At 49.1% G+C, this 24,575-nt stretch overlaps 1 protein-coding gene across 1 annotated transcript in view; it reads right to left on the reverse strand.

The window, feature by feature from the left end:
* The window catches only part of LOC149326983 (alpha-tocopherol transfer protein-like), a 30,442-nt gene that overhangs the window by 4,704 nt on the left and 1,163 nt on the right, over positions 1-24,575 (reverse strand). Inside the window, exons 3-4 of the mRNA XM_089564746.1 lie at positions 21,616-21,809; positions 5,872-5,978 (exon numbers count right to left, since the gene is read on the reverse strand). Of these exons, the coding sequence (XP_089420872.1) occupies positions 5,872-5,978; positions 21,616-21,809 (301 nt within the window). The remainder of the gene's footprint in view (positions 1-5,871; positions 5,979-21,615; positions 21,810-24,575) is intronic.

Genomic DNA, 24,575 nt, shown 5'->3' on the forward strand with positions numbered 1-24,575 from the left:
ATTCTGCACGTACCCCCACGAAAGAATTCAAGGGGAGATAAGAAAGGGGAGGTAAGTCTGGTGACCTACGAGGTCAAGCAGTCGGTCGGAGGCCAAGCAGCAGCAAAATCGTCCATAGCACGAGAGAATGAGGGTGGCGGAGCCCTGTCATGCTGAAACCACATCCCGTTAAGCGGGAGTTCTGAGGCGAAGTTCGTCATTTAGTATGCACTCGGTGTTGTGTGCGCGCGAAACCAAGCACTCGTGTTATCGCGTACTGTCTGCGCATGCTCACTGCCCGGCTATCTCTTATCGGGTAGCCCGTGCTGGCTTTAAAAGACCGCTCGCACGGGCCCACCGCGCTCAGTATGTAACCTGTTGGCTTCCTGCCAAGTAGCAGGAATAAACGTTCCTTCGATGCTACGTCTACGCCGCCCAGTTCTTGGATGCCAGACATGACATATTGGCGACGAGGATGGGATGACCTTCTAGCAGCGCTTGCAGGAGGAGAGGAATTTTCAAAGATCGACCTGAGTAGGGCCTACCAGCAGGTAGTTATGGCGGAAAGCTCCCGGAAACTACTGACGATAAACACGCATAAGGGATTGTATACTATGAACCGTCTGGCTTTCGGCATTTCGTCCGCCCCAAGCATATTTCAAAGAATTATGGACAACATGCTGAAAGGTTTGGAAGGAGTCAGTTGCTACCTTGACGACATCCTGGTCACAGGCAAGACCAAGCAAGAGCATTTCCATAACTTGGAAGCCGTCTTGTCAAGATTGCAGGAACGCGGTGTGCGCATCCGGCGCGATAAGTGAATAAGGTTCGAGGCGAAAAGCAGTCTGTGATGTCGCCAAGCTGCTTCTGTTGCGGGTCACCCAATCATTCTAGCGAAGCATGCCCTCATATCGGCGATACATGTTATAATTGTAACCGAAAAGGGCATATTCAACGCGCCTGCAGGAAAGGAAAGAAAGCTAGGGAGGCAAAGCCCCGGAAACGTGTGAAGATGCTCACGTCCGTCCGAAACGAGTCGTCTGTCCCACTTAAATCAGTCAACGCAGACCCATTTACTGTACCCGTGAACGTTGACGGTGTCCTACTGACGATGGAGCTTGACACCGGCGCAGCCGTATCCGTCATATCATGGCGCGAATACCAGAGGCTGTTTCCACGTAAGCGACTTCAGCCAGCATCGTTAAAGCTGCGCACGTATACTGGGGCTATGGTAAAACCGAAGGGTCTGGCGAAAGTCGTCGTGCACCACAACGACCAGAGCGTGGAGCTTCCCCTGTACGTCGTGGACACTACAGGACCGGCACTCCTCGGCAGAGAATGGTTGCAAGATATTCGTCTGGATTGGAAGAACCTAGTTTTTTTTAATCACCTTGGTCTCTCTCGAGAAATGTCAAAGCACTGGCAAGAAAAGCTGGAAGCCATGCTAGACAGCCATTCCGAACTTTTCAAGGATGAGCTAGGTACCATCACGGAAGAGCAGGCCGAGCTTGTCCTTCGCGAAGGGTCACAGCCGAAGTTTGTAAAGGCAAGAAGCGTTCCCTTTGCTCTGCAAGGTGCAATAGAAGCGGAACTTGTGAAAATGGAGAAGCTGGGCATCATAACGCCTGTTGCTGCAAGCGAATACGCAACGCCCTTGGTACCGGTAGTGAAGAGGGATGGAAGCCTCCGGCTGTGTGGCGATTATAAAACCACCGTCAATCCCTGTCTGGAAGTAGACCGGTACCCGCTACCTCGGATAGATGACCTTCTAGCAGCGCTTGCAGGAGGAGAGGAATTTTCAAAGATCGACCTGAGTAGGGCCTACCAGCAGGTAGTTATGGCGGAAAGCTCCCGGAAACTACTGACGATAAACACGCATAAGGGATTGTATACTATGAACCGTCTGGCTTTCGGCATTTCGTCCGCCCCAAGCATATTTCAAAGAATTATGGACAACATGCTGAAAGGTTTGGAAGGAGTCAGTTGCTACCTTGACGACATCCTGGTCACAGGCAAGACCAAGCAAGAGCATTTCCATAACTTGGAAGCCGTCTTGTCAAGATTGCAGGAACGCGGTGTGCGCATCCGGCGCGATAAGTGCTCGTTCTTTCAACGAGAGCTCCGTTATCTGGGCCACGTCATCAACGCCGAGGGTGTTTGCGCATCGCCTGAAAAGGTATTGGCACTGCTAAATGCGCCTGCTCCAAAGGACAAGCAGCAACTGCAGTCATTCCTTGGGATGGTCAATTATTACGGCAAGTTTGTTCAGCGTCTGTCGACTTTGGCACAGCCGTTGTACAGGCTGCTAAAGCAAACAACAGAGTGGACGTGGGATGCGTCATGCCAGCTTGCTTTCACGGAGATAAAAGCAGCTATGGCTTCCCCTCCAGTTCTTGCCCATTATGATCCGAAGCGACCGCTTCAACTTGCCTGCGACGCATCTCAGTACGGCATAGGCGCAGTTCTTTCGCAGAAAATGATCAATGGATCAGTTCGACCGGTTGCCTACGCATCCCGCACATTGTCAAGTGCCGAAAAGAACTACAGTCAGATCGAGAAAGAAGCCCTTGCCCTCGTATTCGGCGTAAAGAAGTTTCACTTCTACGTCTACGGAAGGTTCTTCACGCTTGTGACTGACCATAAACCACTGCAAACAATTTTCGGCCCGAAAACAGGCATTCCCGCGATGGCAGCTGCCCGCATGCAGCGTTGGGCGCTGACGCTGTCAGCCTACAACTATGCTCTTGAATTCAAGAAATCTACCGATAATGCGGAAGCAGACTGTTTATCGCGCTTGCCGCTCGACAGCAGCGAAAAGCAATCGGCAGAAGAAAGCGAAACTTTTTATTCGCTTCGTTTGGAAACGCTGCCTGTCACAGGCCAAGACATCGCTCGTGAAACGAGGCGTGATCCTTTACTAAGCAAGGTACTGAACTTCACAAGTGCTGGCTGGCCGTCGCATGTCGCTGAGAAGGAGTTGAAACTTTTCTTCGACAAGCGTTTGGAGCTCACAGTTCATCAAGGGTGTTTAATGTACGGCATGAGAGTAGTCGTGCCTCCAAAACACCGAGCCTTCTTGCTTGAGGAACTTCATCAGGGTCATCCCGGTATCGTAAGATGCAAAGAACTCGCGAGGAGCTACGTCTGGTGGCCTGGTATCGACGCGGACCTAGAGCAACACGTGAAGAAATGTGAAGAGTGTCAACAGCAACGGAACGAACCAGCACCGGCTCCGCTTCATCCATGGTCATGGCCGACTTCGCCGTGGCAAAGAGTTCACTTGGACTTTGCTGGACCCATGAAAGACAAAATGTTCCTTGTTGCTGTGGACGCACACTCAAAATGGCCAGAAGTTTATGTCATGCAGAAGACTACGGCGTACCACACAATTCAGTGTCTCCAAGACCTGTTCTCGCGTTTTGGCGTACCCGAGACCATCGTGACCGACAACGGACCACTGTTCGTTTCCGAAGAATTCAAGAGCTTCGTCAAAGGCTTCGGTGGTCGTCATATCGTGAGTGCAGCGTACCATCCAAGCACGAATGGCCTTGCGGAGAGATTTGTACAGACAATGAAATCTGCGTTGCGGAAAGGACGACCCCAAGACTCCTTGCAGGCAACCTTACAGACGTTCCTGATGACGTACCGCAACACGCCGCATGCGACTACAAGAGAAACTCCAGCAAACCTTTTCATAGGTAGACGACTGCGCACGAGACTCGACGCAGTCAAGCCTTCTGTCGGGGGAAGAGTGGCTCAGCAACAGCTCTCCGATATGGTGCGACGCAAGGCACGTGAGCGACTTTTCAACATCAACGATGAGGTCCTCGTGAGGAATTACAGAGGTCCTGAGAAATGGGTCCCTGGCACCATCATTCAGCAGTCTGGCCCCGTTTCATTCAAGGTTCGAGTTAGGACGAATCGTGGGGTGCTCATTTGGCGTCGTCACCAAGACCAGCTACTGCTCAGCATCGACAGCTCAAAGCAGAGCATCATGGAAGATTTTATTCCAGATTTCGGGGATCCTGAGAGCGCCAACGAGCCACTTCCAGCTGCGGCCCCTGCGGCAACGACCGACCCTCCAGGGGAGCGACGCTATCCACAGAGGGACCGGCGACCTCCTGACAGATATCAGCCATAGCATTAGTTGCATTGTATAATGTAGCAAAAGTACTTTGTGCTCATTAGGAGGAAGGAGATGTTGTGTGCGCGCGAAACCAAGCACTCGTGTTATCGCGTACTGTCTGCGCATGCTCACTGCCCGGCTATCTCTTATCGGGTAGCCCGTGCTGGCTTTAAAAGACCGCTCGCACGGGCCCACCGCGCTCAGTATGTAACCTGTTGGCTTCCTGCCAAGTAGCAGGAATAAACGTTCCTTCGATGCTACGTCTACGCCGCCCAGTTCTTGGATGCCAGACATGACACTCGGTGTGTCCTGCCGGTGAGGTTCCCGTCGATAAAGTAGGGGCCTACGTACCATGCGTCCTTGAAATATCCTTCACCACACATTTCCAGACCACTGAACCTGACATCCTTTTCCTCGTACCCAATATCGGTCGGCGGCTGACCAATAATGGGCGTTGTGCAGATTTACCGTGGAATCTGACGAAGTGCGATTCATCGGTCCGCATCACGCTGTCTAAAAATTCAGGGTTCTCTTCGCATTTTATTAGGCACCAGTTACAGAAATCCCGCCGGCGCTGAAAATCAGATCCTCCCAGCGCTTGGTGCAGGCGTACCTTGTACGAATACATGTCGTCCTTTTTAAGCACTCTCCAAACAGCAGAGAAACTGCATTCCAATGCATCGCCAATTTCATCCAAGCTGGCCTGTGGGCTGACGTCCACATAGGCCAAGACGACAGTTTCAAACTCTTCACTCAAAACTGAGACACTTCTTTAACGTTAAGGGTGCACCGACACAGTTCTCGCAAAATGAATGAAGACTCTTGTGAAAGTGCAGTGAAAGGGCACACAGCAACCAGGATGCGAATTTTCGTACATCTAGTCAACAATTAGTCTTCGAACCTAGATATATCAAGAGCTTCTTCCGATATAAATTGTTTTTGCCCTAAACTTCTTACGCTCTAGTGACGGAGTTTCTGCAGGAATGCTTTTTTTTGTATCAACACTTGGCTCATTGCGTAGAAGGCTGGGTGCGTCGGTACATCGATGCTTGTTCCAAACGCTCGCCTCAGATTAAGGTAGTGTCTCCGCCTCAGGTTATTCAGAGCATTTCCTGGTGCATTAAGGAAGTTGGGTATGTCATCCGAAACTACCGATACAGTTGTGATTAAGGGGGTATTGTGTGAACGGACGCAACAGAACAGCTTTCTGTGGTGGCAAAACCACAGCACACGCTCCCAAATGATAACGTCAGGGAAAGCAAAATCTACAGACGCATTCCGTTTGTTGCAGCTTATCCGGGTGTTGCCTTAGTTCCAGAAAACCCTTAACACTCTCAGCGCCACAAACTACTTATTAAAATATCCGCTGATTGCGATGCTTTACAGGATTGTTTTTGAAAGCGTGCGAAGTTTTTATTTGAGGAAGCATTGCCAGTTTCAGGCAGTGATGCATCGCCTTGCTTCATCCTTCGGCCAAACCGTACCGTGAATGACAACTCCGGCATGCGTAGTGGAGCAGAGCATGTAGAGGGTCAAGTGTGCTGCAATCCGAGTGACGGGTTTCAGATAGAATAAATCTAGTCGGCTGTTTTTCAGGACAAAGCTCGTGTACAATACCGCATGACTAATCAGGGGATAAAGTGAAATTTGTTACTCTCTCATTCATCAAAGCCTGGATCTGTTTAATTTTGTTTCACAATGAATATCAGTTTAGAAGAGAAGCTTAAGCATATTTCGCATAACCTGATTATGAGCAGCTCACCCTCTCCGCCAGCTTCGTCTTGAGGAAAGGCCGGACGAGTGTGAAAAACATGTCGAAGCCTACGCTCTGGCTCACGCGGTGCATGGCCTTCAGCCGCATTGGCAAGCAGTCCTTGAAGGAAACAAAGCACGGCTGGCTGCGCAAGTTTTGACGCTACACCGATATGGTTCGGGAAGGCATTTAAACGTTAAACAATATGGCGAACGCCTAACCAAGAGCGCAGACGGTCACATCAATACGGCATACTATAAGAGCCTTCGAGAGAATTGAGTGGAAATTTGTGGCACTCACAAAGAGCTAAAATATTCCTTGTCAGCTTCTCGCAATTTATTCCGGTTTAGGAGACCTGCATTGGTTTATTAACGAATGGTTGAACGCTACGATTGTGTTCTAAGCGCATTCAGGATTGGATGTAAATCAAAACCTACACAATTGCAAGGGTCAATAAATTTTCTTACAAGGCCAAAAATGATTGTTAATTAAACTGTGAGATGGCTCTCATAAAAACGTCGACACAAGAGTCAAGCATGAAAAAAAAAACGCGCCAGGAGCAGAATTCTAAAGTTTTCCAATGTGAATTAAATTACTTTCGTTAATAACTGCCACTGTACAAAATGGTAGCGTAGCGAAGAGAGAGCTTTCTTTTCTGACGGAAATCTTACTGCCACTCGCCTTTGCCGTAGTCTAATGAAAAACAATAAAATTCGATAAAGTTGTATGGTTAACTTCTCCTACCACATATTAAGATTTGCATCCGACCGAGGGAGCGATTCCAAACAGGAGAGAAGCACTGAGATTTTTATAAGGGTTCAGCTGCTACATAATGAATTAGGTGTCAATAAAAAGCATGACTGTCAGTGCGCGCGCACTGCTAGCATGGAAGGACCTGATCCGCAAGCGTTTACAGGTTCACTTCCTCTTGGAAACATTGCTCTCTGTGAATAGTTTATAGTTAGCAATGGGTTACCTAATCTATTGGAAGGAATTGTGTGCGTTAAACGGAATGCGATACGTTTCTTGTGCTCTTGGGCTATCATGATATTAGCCCCATAATATGCAAGTTATTGCTCAGAAACGGAACAATATGTTCCTCCCTCTGTGGAGCACGTAGGCTTTCTTTTGCATTTAGATACAGTTTTTAACTACGCTGTTTGAAAAAGGTTCGTTTTCATCATCTAAAACACGCTCATTCAATGAGCATATTGCACCGCTCGCTATATCAATCTAAGGCGGAATCTATTAGGTTTCTTGAGATTTTGAACATTGATTCTTTCCCTCACTGTTCCGGAAATTGTTGCTTCGGGTTTTTTACTTGCCGCTGTTCATTTCACTACCCGCGCTCAAACTTTTTGACTTCGCTTATACCAGAATGCCAATTAGAACACCTTTCCCAGCTTGACGCGACTGTATTGGTTACGAAATATAGTACAGTCTTGTCGACTGGAAGCTATAGTGGGATATGGTTTATAGGAGTTTACATCCCAAAGCGACTCAGGCTATAAGGAACGCCACAGTGAAGGACTCCGGAAGTTTCGACCACCTGTGGTCCTTTAACGAACACTGACATTGCAGAGTACGCGGGCCTCAAGAATTCCGCGTCGATCAAAATTTGACCGCCACGGCTGGGATCGAACCCACGTATTTTGGGTCAGTCTATAGTGCGCTATACTTCCTCAGTGTGGCGAAGAGAAAATAACTACTAAATAAACAGAACCCCCCAAAAAGCATTCATGAACAAATAGAATAGCAGAGATTCGCGGCCATAGACTGCAGTCAATATCTCGGCCTGGCACGCGATATCGTAAATCACTGCTGCGTCGCCAGCGAGACCTTTCAGTCGTATGAAGCGCTCTCGCCAGATCGTGGAATGCCGGCCGCGACGCATGGAAGAATTGCTTTTCCTTCCATTATTTTGCATATATCCCTCTACAACATTGAGGAAAACGGTTGTTTCTATCTACTAAAAGTTGAATTCTTCGCGGGATCTCGACACACTACTTACCTGTAAAAATTCGAAGCCGTGCCTGATCAAGCCCATATTAATGGCGAGAACTTTGTCGGGTGTGAAGCCTCCGTAGTCAAACAGGATAACCATGCCCAACGTTTGGGTAGTTGGATCGTTATCAAAGTGTTCCATGCAGAGCATGATGGCCCGGTGAACATCGACGTATGAAGATTCATCGAGATCCCAAACACCTGAGAAAACGGAGAAAATGCGACTGTTTCGAATGAAGTCTACACGTGAATTCTTAGATGTCAAATATTTTTTTGTGTTCAGATATTTTTATTCTATCAGCGGCAGTTCCTTAAAATTATTCGTGATTTTAGGATTCATTATGCGCTCGAGGCAGAGCTGGACCCACTGCTCGAATACATGACTCAGCTTATAAAGTTTTATTTTGACCAAAAACTACGAATTGGAGGTTGCGAAAAAAGAGCCGACCGCTCTCCAGACATGATGCCAGCATAAGCTTCTCCTGCACAGTTGCGATGACTCTGACTGAAATGGTAGTCTTTCGCCACAGGAGTCTGAATATTTCCGCACCTGAATGGGTCAACGGCCTGTTTTTCGGCCGTATGAAATGCCTACTTTCTGTACCGGCTCGAGTAATATCACAAACCTCTCTTTAGTAGGCATGGCGAATCCGCTTTAGACTAGAACAATTTCTCTATGAATGCTACATCAAGCACCGAGCGCAATAACTAAAACAGCTCGAATCCTAAACGCAGCCCAGTTTTTAACGGAGACGCCAGAGGCGGCATGCAAAAAAGATGCTTCTTTTAGCAGGCTTTCTCGCCATTCTTTTCAAACTCGCCATGAGCGTTCTTTTTGGAAACCTTCTGGAGGCCAGCACAGCACTACATATAATTATACCTCTGGTATTTACGCAGCAAGAATATTTTTTGCTACGCACCGTAGTCTTCAGAGTGGCTGCCACAACTCAGGTGATTCGTAGAGCTAAAGAGTCGCGTGCTGTTTGATTAATCATTAAATGACATATTAGATAGCCCGTTTGCATGAAAACCTTCTCGCCAGGTGCGCCAGCGGACCTGTATACGCATACACCTGCGCCATGCACGAAATGTACTTTGGCTGCACATGTCACAAGATAGGCGTATCTTGTCTAAAACTTTCTGTTTACTCCAGAATTTCTTTCACTTTTACGTAAAAATACTAGCGCACTTGAAGGTCGCAGTATGAGACGGCAAGGTCTAACTTTTTTTTTGTTTCCGGGATTTTGGCTCGATATCAGCTGGCCACTGGGTTGCCAAAGCTTTTACTAGGCGGAAACCGCTAAGCCTTCTACCTACATAAAAATAATCTGGATATATGCTCGAACAATTCTCTGCAATATGATGGCAGGTTGCTTCGGAAACTACCCACCGGTTTGAAGAGGAAGATGCGGCGTCCATGGGCGTCCTTGTCTTGCATGACCATCATGAGTTTGCGCGTGGCCGGAGACACTTTGGAAGGTGTTACGACCCAACTTGAGACCCGCAATGAAAACGGTGGCTGATTCAGCAGCGGAAATTTCGAAAGGTCGTTTGACCCCAAGATGACCCCACCAAAAAAAAATAACTAGCTGGGAAGTGGTCGATGGAGCTCTTCCCACGCTCGGCTCGGTGCGACCGACCATCCCTTCTAGAAGCGACCGACGATGGACCGACGACAAGGGAAGAAAGGATTCACCCCGTCTGAGATGACCCGGAACGAATCGGAGGAAGCCGGCGCAGATGCTACCGCGGCGCCAGCATGTCTACGCCACACCTGTGTTCGATGGAGAAGTGCTGCTTGCAGGAATGTAGCTCCGCAGTGCGAAAGAGGTGCATACTTACGTTTCCTCCTCGCCAGTGCCCACGTGTGCACTCTGCAACAGGTGCCTCCGTTTGCTGTGTTGTGTTGGGCCGATCTTTGTGTCGCGATGAATTACTGCCTGGTTAAGGGGCGGAGCCTTAGGCTACTTAACCAGCGCCCTAAGTGAGAACGAACGCTCTGGGCCTTGGGTAACAGGCTCATCCAGTCGCTCGACGCTTTGAACTCTTAATTTTTGTTTCTTTGCTTTTCTGTCTTTCATTATGTAAATAAGTTTCTTAAAAAAAAACTGCCATTATTTGTTTTCGTATCCCCAACCTTCGAAGCTTCAGACCGTTTCCTCATCCCGGACGAGCCCCCAGGGAGACGCAACAACTGGTCACGCTACCCGTGATATGACAACTGGTTGCCAGCGGTGGCATGCCGCTACACGACTTATAACAAGGGCAGAAAGTCCCGAAAGACCCGATCGCTGGTCTTCCGGACCTTGTAGTAGTTTTTCACGGTGCGCAGGGCTGCTTGAACGTTGTATTTCTGCACGCGTAGAAAGCGCAGAAGAAATTGCGCTTCCTTCCGGGAGTTGAGATCCTCCTGCTCTGCAATAGACAACGGGTGAAAAATTTTCCAGGGGTGTTCTGAGTAAAACTTCCACTCTTCCATCCTAACCCTACGTTCTGTTTTTTTTTTTTTCTGAAAGTATCCTCGCCTGGGCACTCCATGCGGCTTTCTGACCGCTTTTACAGACACGAACTGCGTACAGAACAATGTGCTGACCAGAAAGTTTTTAGCATTCACGTTTAACTGCAGCGAGAATGTTCTGAAACAGTGCGTGTTTGGCAGCTTAAAAAAAAAAGTCGCTACTTGGACATGAGTCGCTTGTGGCCAGACGTCACAATAGATTGAAACTCTTTAGCCAGTCGGTCTTGAACGGTTAGTGCTAAAAAATTTAATGTGTTTCTAAGAAAGGTCTTTATAATAATGGACCCGGCCACGTTGCGCAGCTTAGAAGAGGGGAATGAACGTATTGAGTAGTACTTACTCACTTCAGTATTCTCTCGGTGGACCGAGGTTGATTATTTCTCGACTTAAAATCTCAGGCGGAACATAAACCTCATATAAACCACATAAACAATGGCAGCTTGACTGCTGTTGGCCGCAAATAACCGGTGAAGCGGCCAAGCTTCCCGCCATAAGTTTTTCTAGTGAGAGCTTAAGTTCCTTCTGTGAGATAATGCTTAAAAAAGAAAAAAAGAAATATAAGATTATTCTACACTTGTCTATTCACCCTCTAGTACTTTGTAAAACAGCCTATAAAACGGCGTCACTCTCGTTCACTCATTTTTATGCAGTCGAATTTCTACCTCACCTGATAAAAGCAGCAAAAGTTTCGGGAGGGATTCCTTTCTCCGCGCTGGAGTCTCTCCAAGCTGATCTTCGGCGATCTGTTGGAGCCGAACAGGGAGGGCATCCTCAGATGTATCGAACACGTCGTCCGTTGACTTCTTCGTGTACACACCAGCCATCTCGGATAGCATTGGCAACGGAAGTAGCAGAGTAGACTTCAAGGGCACTGCACAGCCGAAACGCCAAGCAACACTGCAAAGGAAGCAGACACCCTCAGCGGAGAAAGTGTCTGCGCGGCTCGGAGCACTCCTGATGGCCGTGTCAGAGCTGTTTGAAAACCGTTTGCTGCGTCCGTCAAAGCCGGCGCCAGACTTGGAAGCGATGCAGGCGCACACGAGCGCGCATGAGCTGTTTCTGGCTCCGTGAAAGATGGACACCGCTTTAACCTAACTGTGCTGCCTGTACATCGGTGGACACACAGCCCTTGGCACAACGGTTAACGACGGGGATCAAGTAACGCGTTGCCTTATGTCACATCTCTTCATCGTCATTAGAGAATTTTCTTTCAAACCAAAGACAGTCGCCAGAAAATGCTGGAATAGGTGTCATTTAAAAACGCTTTGTCCCTGCTGTGTCGTTGTTTTTTAGCGCCTGGATTTTTCATAATCAACTTCAAAACCCTGCTAGCGGCTTTACGACTTCAATAATTTTATTAGGAAACAGGTGAAAGGGGAATTTTTTGCCAGGGCCACTCACTGATCTTTTTTCTTTCATTCAGGTCCTGCAATACGGTCCTGCAATAACACCAACTGCCTTTTTAAACTAGTAACACTAATATCACTGCAATAATATTCCCTAACAGGTGAAGAGACAGAAGTATGTCGTAATATCAAACTGCCACGTTCTTTAGTGCGTCTGAAATATGGAAAGTTTAAACTGCAACTGCTTGCTTCCACAAGACAAAAAGCTAACCTACTTTTTAATTACGGGGAAGAGAAAAAGCGTAGGATGTGCTTAGATTTAGCCGGACAAAACACACAAATTCTTAGGAGAAATGATTCTTCTTGATGAATATCGCATTATTCGCTCAGACATGCACCATCTGATGCTTGACAGCGCGTCTTCTTCGAAACGTTTAGCGCTCTCTGTGTAGTGGAGGACACTGACGGGGAATAACCGGAGTGACACTCGTGACACTCATTTAATACCGTTCCCCCACCCCCTCCCCTCAATCTTTTCTCCCATTTCACCCACAACGCTGAACGATCCAGTTTTTTATCTCTGTTGCATGTCAAAACTCTTGTATTTTAATCTTTTTTTCAATTCTTGTTTTTCACTCCGACTCCAGTCAGTTTTCGCGCTATGGCTGACACGTCGACCGCCGCACTGTATTTATTCTGCTAAATCTTCTCGCAAACGTGTCCAACGTTTCGGCAGCCGGCGGCATGTGACAGCATGCTCGCTGTTCTCAGCCAGCGCTTTTTCGGGCCGGAGCTGCATTCCGGCGGCATCATACAGTGAATTTTTGAGTGCATAATGAGCGCCGAAAAAGCAGAAACAAAGCCAGGAACAGTTCATTAACCGAAGCGTTGAAAGTGCTGGCTAGAAATGACTAGGAAGAAAATCAGCCTCTGCAGTTCCGACTGGAAGAGGCAAACACCGTGCTGAGCGTCAGAATGCAGTGTAGCCTGCTGCTTGCCGTGCGTAGTCTAAAGAGAGACATACCAGAGGCCAAAAAAAATGGCAAAAACACTCGTTTCACTGCTCCGCCGCACACAGCCGCCCATCCTGCACTGGCTCAGCGGTTAAACTGGCGGAGTTTTTAGCGTGCTCGCGCCTCCACCGCGCAACCCTGTGCGAGGAGAAACACACAAATGTCATGGTGAATCGCGTCACAGCCGCGGGTTGCGACACCCTTTCGCGCATTTTGACAAAATAGCTGGGCCTGTGGGTTCTTTATGTTTTCGAAAAAGCAGAACACAAGAGGCGCTGAGGAATACAGCATACATAAGGAAATCTATCTGAAAAGTAGGTTGATGTTGAGCACTCCTCGTTAGTTGGCGATTGGCTAGAAATGTGCGCTAGCCAAAGCTTGAAGAAAAGAAAACCTATTGATGTTTCGGCGCTCATATCCCTTATATGGTCAGAATGAGATGCAAGAAAGGGTCAGTGCATTATATGGACACGATCTTTCAGGGCATGCATGTTGACAGTAGAACCCGAATATATCGAACACGGGTTATTGGAATTATTGCCTCCACCGTACATATTGATTTTTATTTTGCTAATTCTATGCAAAAGTTAAGGAAAGTCACGCACTCTATGAATGCAATTGCAGTGGCTGTTCGGCATAATGAACTACGCACTGCAACTTTGCAGGTTGCGCTTTTGCTAACCGCGTCGCTCGCGTAGACGTGTCGGCTGCGCGTCCTAAGCCGCTGGAAGGCAGCGCTTGCGCTGTGAAGTCATAATGCCTTATGAACGTGGAGTGAGTTTGGGGGGGCCTTCGGTCTCTTGCACTCATTTTTCGTCCAACATCGTGGTGATCTGCTTAAAAGAACTAATGTAATTGATGCCTTGCGGCGGCCCTCGGCTAGTGCGCTTCACCTCCGATGGCATCGCGGAAACCGGCTGTACATTAATTTAATTGAATGATTAGACTATTTGTAATATACTGCTGACGGGATTGGACATAATATTCATAAGGCTCAGAAGTGGAAGAAGTAGAAGTGCATCGCCATCTTGCTTACCGCCGCTCATACTTATTTTATTTTTCCCCCACTATTCTTTTCTTGTTTAACATTTTGTGCACCTATCAGTTGCCGCCTGTGTCTTGGCCAATCCCCCGCATTGGGTACGCGCCATTATCTAGAGGACAACAACAACAACAACAACCGCCGCTCGAGAGCCTGGAGCAGTTCAGTCCCCGATTGTGTGGCCCGTAATCATAGTGAAAAATACTTATGTTTCTCTATGGCGCAACATTCATGGCAAATCTGGCGCAACTGCGGGGTACGCTTCCTAATACGCTTATGCTACCGACCAATACGGAACTCACCCCAGGTCACAAGCGCCGCGGCCGTCGCCACCGTAGAGCATCCCCTGAAGTTGAACTCCTTCCGGCTGCAAAAGGGCGACGCAACCTCGGTCTTCGGAGGCGGCAGCTGCCATGGCAACTGAGACCAGGCTTTCGGCGCAATTTTTCTGTCACCAGCCGCGAACACTCCCTTCGTTTCATGGCGACGTAGTCGAGGACGCCGAGGACTGCCTCGAGATATTCGAGCGTGTTGCCCGTTACAACGGCTGGAGGGACGACCGTAAGCTCCACAATATCTATTTTGCGCTTGAGGAGTCGGTTCGGACATGGTTCGAAAACCATGAAGCTTCGTTTACATCCTGGGAGACCTTCTGCCGCAATCTGACAGCCACTTACCCGAATGCAGACCGTCGAGAGTGAGCAGAAGCTGCGTTACACTCGCGCAACCAGCGCCACAACGAGAGCGTACGCATCTATTTCGAGGAGGTGGCCCGCCTTTTTGAACGCGCGGATCCCAACTAGACGGAAGACAAGGAGCTTCGCCACCTCATACGGGGTTTCAAACAAGGGCTTCTCGCAGGACTCGTGTGCTGGCCACCACGCACTGTGGAAGAATTCCTCACCGAGGAGGAAACTAAGGAGAAGGTGCTGGAACAGCGAGCCCGCCAATACAATCGCGACGTCAGCACCTTTGGGCATGACCACTTCTCTATGCCTCTCGGTAGCCATGAGACTTTTCTATGCGAGCCGGTCCAATCTGTCGTCAGAGAGGGAATGCAGGCCTTCCGGATGCCGTCCGATACGCCATCTTTCCCGCCACTGTGTGGAGTCATTCGGGACGAACTACGCCTGGCAGCACAACAGCACAAAATATCTGAAGTTCGTCGCCGGCTTGTTGCAAGACCCACGTATGCGTCCATGCTACGTGAGGCCTTTGGGTACGATGCCACCGCCGCGATTCCAGTAGTGCTCCCACCCAGCTTCTTTCGCGGCCACGATATGCCAGCCTACCAGCAACCGCGAGAGAGTGATGTGTGGTGCGCCCTGGATGGTCGGCCCCACTGCTATCACTGTGGTGAGGCGGGTCACGTATACAGGGCATGCCCATACCGCCGCGTGGGCCTGCATGCTTTCGCGCCGTAGGACCAGTGCCCACAGGACGGGGAACGACCACATGGGATAGCATCTCATCTCTCGTTACGCCATAACCACATTACTTCAGGCAAGCGAGGGGCTCGATCCCCGTCGCTGAGGTGCAACCACTCCCCCATGCCCCCGTCAAGCTGCAAGCTACTCCGGATGCCGTTCTCCCAGTCCATGCCAGGAAAACTGATTCCAGCGGCCTCTCGATGCGAGGACTTGTGAAGATCCTCCTATGCGACTACCATGCGACGATGTTTCTCAGGCAGCCAGCAGCGACAGCATCCAACGAGCTACCTCCGATTTGTGTGTTACAATTGATGGAGTCGACGGGACCGCTTTGATGGATACAGGTGCCGATTATCGCGTCATGTGCTTCGCCCTTGCCCTGTAACTGAAGAAATTTTGACGCAGTGGTCGGGGCCTAGCATTCGCACTGCTCGGGGTGACCTGACAATCCCCGCCGGCACTTGCACAAATCGTGTCGATATCCGTGGTTTTGAGTACGTCGGCGAATTTGTAGTCCCCCGTGTATGCTCCAGGGACTTCATCCGCGGTCGCGACTTTCAGCAGACAAACGGCGCTGTCATTGTCCAGCACGAAGGGCGGATCATGTCCTCAAAGAAATGGGCCGTGGCGCGCACTGACCACGTTTCAGTGGTATCGTTACGGAGTGCGCCGCATAATAAGGTTGTAGGATGTTTCGACAGGATACCGGGATGCTACCGCAGGAAACTAAAGATCTCATTAAAAAAAGCCCAATAACTTAATAAATAAGCGCATGCTTGCTGACATAAGGAAATTTAACATGTATAAAATCGAGCATGCTCTCAAGAACGGAGGTAGCTTAAAAGCAGGCAAGACAAAAATGGGCATAGGTAAAAACCAGATGTATGCGCTAAGAGACAAAGAGGGCAATGGAGAATTTCATTTGCAACATGAATAAGATAGTTAAAGTAGCCGAAGAGTTCTACGAAAATCTATACAATAACGGATATAATAACAACGTAACTGAGAGAGACAGTCAAGCACAGCAATAGGACATCCCGCCGGTAACGAACGGTGAAGTAAAGATAGCATTAGGAGCAATGCAAAGGGGAAAAGCAGCTGGTGAGGATCAGGTGACAGCAGATTTGTTGAAAGACGGAGGAGCGATTATGCGAGAAAAACTAGCCCTTTGTATACGCAATGCCTTGTGACCTCGAGCATACCACGAGCTTGGAAAAACGCTAACATTATCTTAATTCATAACAAAGGAGACGTCAAAGACTTCAAGAATTACAGCCCGATCAGCTTACTGTCCGTAGCTTGCAAGGTATTTACCAAGCTAATCGCTTAATAGAATCAGGACAACCTTAGACTCCAATCAAGAAAATTATCAGGCAGGCTTTCGTAAAGGATACTCGACATTAGACCATATTCACACTATCAATCAGGCGATAGAGATATGCGCAAAATATATCCAACCCCTAAATATGGCCTTCATTAATTGCCAAAAAGTGTTTGACTGAGTGGAAACCTCAGCTGTCATGCAGGCATTGCGGAATCAGGGAGTAGAAGAGTGTTATCCGAAAATATTGAAAAATATAACGATTGCAGATACTTATAACTGTAGTCCTCCATAAAGTTAGCAATAAAATTCTAATAAGAAAGGTATCGCGTAGGGAGACACGTTCTCGCCAATGCTATTCACCGCCTTTTTACAGCAGGTATTTCGGGGCCTGAAACGGAAAAAGTTGGGGATAAGAGTTAATGAACCATTCCTTAGTAATTTGCGATCTGTATATGGCACTGCCTTGCTAAGTCACCCAGGACATGAGCAGAAACGGATGATAAATGAGTTAGACAGCCAGAGCAGAACAATGCAGCTAAAATTAACATGCAGGAAACCAAAGTAATGTTCAATAGTCCAGCAAGAGAATAGCAGTTCGCATTTGGTAGGGAGGCGCTGGAAGTAGCAAGAGAATGTGTTAAACTTAGGGCAGGTAGACACCGCTGATCGCGAGCATGAGAGGGAAGTGATCAGAAGAATAAGATTGGGGTGGAGCCCATAGGACAGGTTCTCTCAGCTCATGAATGGCAGTTTACCCATATCTCTCAAGAGAAAAGTATACAACAGCTGTACTTTACCGGTACTCAACTACGGGGCAAAAACATGGAGGCTAACAAAGAGGATTCAGCTTAAGTTAAGGACAACGAAACCAGCTGTGGAAAGAAAAATGATAGGTGTAACTTTAATAGATCAGAAGCGGGCGGAGTGGGTGAGGGAACAAACGCGGGTTAATGACATCCTAATTGAAATCAATAGGAAAAAATGGGCTTGGGCAGGGCATGTAATCCGAAGGCAAGGTAACCGCTGGTCCTCAAGGGTAACGGAGTGGATTTCAAGAGAACGCAAACGTAGCAGGGGGCGGCAGAATGTTAGGTGGACGGATGAGATGAAGTTTGCGGGGATACGATGACCGCAACTGGGGAAGGACAGGTTTAATTGAAGAGTCTGGGGAGAGGTCTGTGCCCAACAGTGGGCGTAGTAAGGCTGATGATAATGCTCTGCGACTTGTTGACGACGATGCAATTGTGCCACCCCGGTCCAGTATGCTCGTTCACGTGAGGAATGATTGTTTCCACGACTACGAGGGCAGCGCTGCCACCAACGTACCCCTGCTGCTCGAGAAGGGAGTAGCCGTCGCTCGCTAGCTCGTCCAACTACAAGACAGTTGTGGCAGTGGGCTCGTTGAAAATTTTGCCAGCGAGTTGCAACATCTCTCGCCATGGGCATGGCTGCACCAGATGGTGCCCTACGTTACCTTTGCTTATAAAAAAGTGATTCAGAGAACAGCCCCCTTTATCCCGTTCCGTATTTTTATTTATCCGCCTGCTTTAACAGCCCGCTTTATCCGGTGCTTCTGCGCACAGGTGACGAACACACACTACATGCGGGCAGCTTCGCCGAAAAAGTCATTAAACCCGTCAGCTCGCTTGCTTGCGCACCAAGACGAAGGAAAACACGGCCTCCCGAAATTACAACCTCCGCCCTATGTAAGTGCCCTATAAACAGGTGAGGCCTTGTGGGTGTGGGCTCCTGTAAGCCAAAAATGGTTGTCCGAATTACAGTTTCTCCGCTATTAGGAACCGTATAAAGTCTTCCGCCACCTCGGCAACGTGAATTATAAAGTCGTTCCTGATGGAAGTGCGCCCGTCGTCGACTACGAACTGATATTTTATTCCTTGGGGTGGTTTAAAATCGCAGCTCTCGCGTGACTGCAGTGCTCTTCACTCCGTATATTAAACTGCGCTCTCGTTCTCTGCATGCTATTCTTAACTTTTGTTCCCCGTCCTTATCGACGGTATTTTTCAACTTTCCTCTGTGGTTTTCCTGTCGACATTTGTTTTTTTTGCCCTTCTCTTTGTTTGTAAGTACTTTGCTCCTCATCAACACGATGCTTTCCTTTTACGGAGCAGCGACTACTGCCATTCGCCTAACCAGCGGTTGGGCGGGGCTAGGTTTTTGGGAAGGAATTCGGCCGCTCAAAGGTTTCCGTCTACGTCTGCGGCTGCCATTCTCCTGCTTCGTCACAATATCGATGACCACGCTTTTGCATTCGTGCCATAGATTGCTGTCTTCCACCCCCAAACTTGCACGTTTCGAACATATGGGCTTCTATAAAACGCACGCTACCAGTATATACCTGGGAAGCCCGCGCTGAAGTTAGACGCGTCGATTGCAGCGCCGTAAAAAAACAAATCAGCCAGCGAGAGCAGCTAGGCAATAAATGCTATCTGCCGAACGCGGGCCTCAAATCGTTTAGAGTGTGCTCGAGCGTTTGTAGCCGATGCCGAGCAAGCGGCTGAGATCGCCAGTTTTTAGTCGCCAAATAGAACAACTCCAGTGCCGCATGTGCCACGCGGATTCTCTATACCTTTATTTCACCCTCCCAGAGAACACCTACCAGAATGACTTGCTTAAGAGACTGAGACGTGTTCGTCGATCGATAAAGCCAGTAAGGCACCCGTTTTGAAGAATGGCATTGTCCTCCAGCTGCTGTCGTGAACACGAGCTGTTTATTTCGCTCAGCTAGACCACTCGATAAGATTATTTTTGCGCTCCCCCCCCCCCCCCCCCCCGACTAAAGAATAATCCCGTGAAAGGGCGGGTACTTAGCCAGCGAGCGTTAAAGAACGAAGAGTTATGAAGACAGCCAGCCAGTAACTTGTTATAGAGGCGCTGAACGCATATGATTCTGAAAAATGCGGCACCTGGTTTCATATTATCTTATATATTTTTGTACGCATTTTTTTTCATTTTGGGAGCGCTTGACAGTGCTTCTTCTGAGATAAATACTTCCGCATCATTCATAAAATCTATGCCGGATGACAAAGCATAGAATGATAGAGTGCCTCTGAGTGACGCCTTGAGTACATTGCGCCCGGCAGAGGGCTTAACGCCAGTAATTAGAGCAAGCCACCCATAAATACAGCCTGAATAGAACGAGATGTATCAGCAGCAACACTCAGAAGTGCAATTTTAATCTGCACATCTTCTTGTGAGCAATGGAAACAGCTGCGCCGGGGAAGTGATTGCGTTTGTTAACTTATCGAAAGGGGTGTGCACTTCCTTACGCCGAAGAACGCCGGCTAACCATCGCCGCATCAGTACCACAACTCGGCTCCTCAATGGCGGATATCCAGATGTCAAACCTGCAATTGCTGCTCCGTGGATTCCGTGCAGAGCAACTGTTGCGCTTGGACGAAGAGAACTGCCCGTGGTTGCCGCGACTTCGGGAACTGCCGCCCTCCGATGTTCACGGTGCGTTATGCGAAGCTGTCGAAGCTGCTGAGAGCGACGAATTACGTCTCCAGCGGATAGCATGCCTGCGCGGCTGGATGGCGCAGCGCCAGCGCTTAGTTTCGTGGCGGGTCTTCCGTCTTACGGCTGCGCCTACTTTTGATGAGTGTCCCGCTCTTCTGAGGCGCATTGCGGCTGCCTTGGCAGTTGGCGGATGCGATGCAACTATCGGCTGGACAGTGCACAGGTCTGTGTGCACTGCCTGCTTGTTGATCAAAGAGCCAGACTGCCCGATAGAGACGTACTGCGAAGTGTATGTAGCTCTGTGGCCGGGGCAGCCTTTGCTGGCCGCCGACTACCTGCCGGTCACCATTCAGCAGCGATTGCTGACAGCTCTGCGCGCAGCGCTGGGATACGATCTACGGTTGCTGGTATGCGTGAACCACGACAACATTGGCAACGTCTACCGCGACGGCTATTTTGCCCTGTGTGATGTGCCTGGCTAACCACCTGTGATTCCACGCAACATGTAATTCTACGGCGGATGCGTGCGCTCGAAGTTGAAGGCAATTGAAGGCAAGTGTACGACATAATTTAGATTCTTTTCTTCCCAAGAACCTTTCAGCTATGAAATAATGTTAATAATGTTTAGAAAATATACATTATGGTTTAATATAATAGTTACATTATTTTAAAACTAATGTTAATTATTAAAGAACTCTTTAGGGACACTGTAGTACATGTGGAATTTTAAAAACATTCAGAAATGTACACAGTCGTCGACATCCAGCCTGAACAATACCTCATGCCATCGCCATAACGCGGAACGCCTCTCGCTGATTCTTGTGGAACTATTGCGCAGATGCGATGAGAGCCGGTGGCAGGTCCTCTGGATTCGTTGTCGTCTTCAGCCTGCTACTACAGCTGCCAGGGGCCGAGGCAAGCGCAGGGACCGACTGTAGCGGCCGACAACGCTGGTGCATCCGCCTTGTGATTTCCCATGACCTCCTGGATTTGATGGCATTTTGGAATTCTTTTTAGCCACAGACACATGTTGTTGTTGTTGCCTGTATTTTGTTTTGTTCTCGTTGAGCGTTTTCCCTTGACTCTGCTTTCGCTTCGCCCTGTTGACTCTAATTTTGCTGTGAATTAAAGACGCATTCTGTGCTTCTTAACTTCGTTACTCCCTTCAGCGTTTGGCTGCATGACAGTGACATTTTGCTGGTATCTGGCCATCACTAATAAAGTTGCTTGTTTGCGTGGGCGCTGCTTTCACTTTCATGGTTGCTCAAGCCACTGGGCTCTTGGCGTATTGGATTGTATAGAGTCTGGCCAGTTTGAAAATGATAATTTATTTGGTAGTTCAGCCCTTGTCCTCCGTTCTTCTGTCTCTCTTTCGTTCCTGTTGGTTCGCGCTAACGCTTTCCCCGATTGTGCTGAGCTGGGCGAGTTTGGCTCGTCTGTCTCTTCTTGGTTCTCCTTTCATTATTTTGCATATATCCCCCTATAACACTGAGGTAAATGATGTCAATGTAATATTTGTGGGCAATCAAAAAGGGTGCTCTCTTCGGTTGCTTCTATCTACAAAAAGTTGAATTCTTCGCGGAATCTCGACGCCTCTAATTACCTGTAAATATTCCAAGCCCCGACTAATCAAGCCCACATTAATGGCGAGCACTTTGTCGGGTGTGAAGCCTCCGTAGTCGAAAAGAATAACCATGCCCAACGTTTGGGTGGTTGGATCCTTAGCCAAGTGTTCCATGCACAACACGATGGCCCGGTGAACATCGGCGTATGAAGATTCATCTAGATTCCAAGAACCTGAGAAAACAGAGAAAATGCGGCTGTTTCAAATGAAGTCTACACGTCAAGTCGTAGGTGCCAAATATTTCTTCTGTATTCAGATATTTTTACTCTATCACCGGCACTTCCTTAAAAGTATTTGTGATTTTGGGATTAATTATGTGCTTGAGCCAGAAGTGAAGCCACTGCCCGAGTACATGACTCAGCTTATAAAGTGTTTTTTTTTGTAAAATAACTACGAATTTCAGGTTGCGAAAAAAGAGCTGACCGCTCTCTAGACGTCATGGCAGCATAAGCTTCTCAGCACAGTTGCGATGACTCTGACTGAAATAGTAGTCTTTCGCCTCAGGTGTCTGAATATTTCCGTGTGGCACCTTAATTGGTCAACAGCCTGTTTGTCGGCCGTGTAAAATAATTACTTGCTGCGCCGAATCGAGTAATATTACAAAACTCTCTTTAGTAGGCATGGAGCATACCACTAGCCAGCACCAGGCCAGCACAACACTACATATTGTCACCCACCAGCGTAGTTCACCGTCTCCTCCGCGCCGCGAGTCGCTATCGCCTTCTCCACGCCGGTCTTCGCTCTCTGGGTCCCGTTTCACCTCAGGACAACCTGGCTCCTCAAGACCTCGTCGGGAAAACTAGGTCCGGCGACCTTTGGAGGCGAGGCCGCCGAACGAAAGCTTCCGCCACCGCACCAACCGAATCGCCCCAACGTCGCACGCCGCATCGCTGAACAGTTTTCCCCGACGCACCTTTCGAATCGCCGTGACGCCGCAACCCCAATCGCCGACCAGCTTCCGCCGCCGCACCGACCTGATCGCCCCGACGCCGAACGCCGCATCGTCGAAGAGTTTCCCCCAACGTGCCGCTTGAATCGCCCCGAAGACGCCACCCCAGCCGCCGACCAGCTTCCGCCGCCGCATCGACTGAGTCATCCACAGGGTCTCCTTGGATGTCCCTGTTCTCGTCGACACAATGGAGGTCAGCGCGTTGGTCGATACGGGCCTAGATTACTCTATCCTCAGCTGACGGCTTGCGACGGCCCTGAAAAAAGTGACGACACCCTGGGACGGTCCCGACATACGTACGGCCGGCGGACATGTTGTTGCACCACTCGGTATGTGTGCGGCCCGGGTTACGGTTCGAGGCTGCACATTCGTTGGCACTTTTGTCGTTCTTCGCGAATGTTAATTCTCGCAATGTCATCCTTGGCATCGATTTTCTTCGCGAGCACGGTGCTATCATAGACCTCCCGAATCGCTTGGTGACGTTTTCTACCGCAAAGGCCACAAAAGAACCTGCGCACCAGGGTCCTCGGTCCGCCCTGCGAGTCGCGGACGATACCATTACGGTGCCACCCCGTTCCAGCATTCTCGCTAGAGTTACCTATGACGACCCACATGGGGGACTCCGGGTTGTCGAGCCTAATGTCTCCCTGAGATGCGGTCTGGCCGTGCGTCACCTTCGACTATAATACCGCGACGCAGGAAAGCGCCCAGCTTACCCCGTTCCGTCTCGTGTATGGCAGGGAGGTCCGCATGATTTTAGACGCCATGCTCCCGTACGGCGACGGAGAGCTCCCCCCTGAAGCAGGCCACTTCGTGGAACAAGCAGAGCAGGCCCGTCAGCTGGCCCGCTAGCACACCAAGGACCAGGAATCCGCCGACGCCCGACACTATAACCTTCGACACCGGGACGTGCACTACGAGCCGAGTGACCAGGTGTGGGTGTGGACACCCGTGCGGCGCAAGGGGCTGTGCGAAAAGCTTATCAATAGGTATTTTGGCCCGTACAGAATCCTGCGCCGCCTGAACAGCGTCCACTACGAAGTTGGGCCCCATGCAACTGTGATCGTCAGCACTCAGCATCAACAGCCTGAAATCGCGCATGTAGTGCGCTTAAAGCCGTACTTTTCGCTTGACTGAGCGCTGTGTTCACGCTGTGTTTCGTACCTTTATCCCCTTACCCCACGTGCGAACTTGGCTCTTCCCGCATCTCAACGAGCGCGAATTGTATAGTTCACCTCACCCCTATTACTTTTTTCCTCCTCCTTCTCTCGCCGCACATATGCCATTTCACATCGAGACGTTGTTTCCTTTCGCAGGGGGGAATAGTTCCACGCGCCTAACGCGCCGCGCTGCGTCTGCACTGAGGCGAAAGCGACGACGCAGCGGCGGTAGGCTCTCGAGGCGCGCTTGTTCTGTTCAATGTCCTGGAACCTGGCTCTACAATTAAAAGAAGGCTCCCAGTCTTGGGTTCTTCCCGACGCCTACCTTCACGGCTCCTCTGGTCGTGACAGTATAATTATACCTGGGGTACTTACGCAGCAAGAATATTTTTTGCTACGAGTTTTCAGAGTGGCAGACGCAACTGACGTGACACGTGGAGCTAAAGACTCGCGTGCTCCTTGATTAACCATTAAATAACATATTAGATAGCACTGTTGCGGAAGACCTTCTCGCCAAGTGCGCCCGCGGACCTGTATACGTGTACACCCGCGTCATGCAGGAAATGTACTTTGCATGCATACGTCACAAGATTGGCGTATCTTGTCTAAAGCTTTCTGTTTACTCCAGAATTTCTTTTACTGTTGCTTACAAATGCTAGCGCACTCTAGGGTTGCAGTATGAGACGGCATCGTCTCACTTTTTGTTTCTTTCCAGGATTTTGGCACGATAATAGCTGGCCACTGGGTTAACAACGCTTTCAATAGGTGGAAACCACGAAGCCTTCTACCTACATAAAAATGATCTTGATCTATGCTCGAACAGTTCACTA

The sequence above is a fragment of the Amblyomma mixtum genome, chromosome 10 (assembly GCF_055824585.1).
Source record: "Amblyomma mixtum isolate Tamu chromosome 10, ASM5582458v1, whole genome shotgun sequence".
NCBI lineage: Eukaryota > Metazoa > Arthropoda > Arachnida > Ixodida > Ixodidae > Amblyomma > Amblyomma mixtum.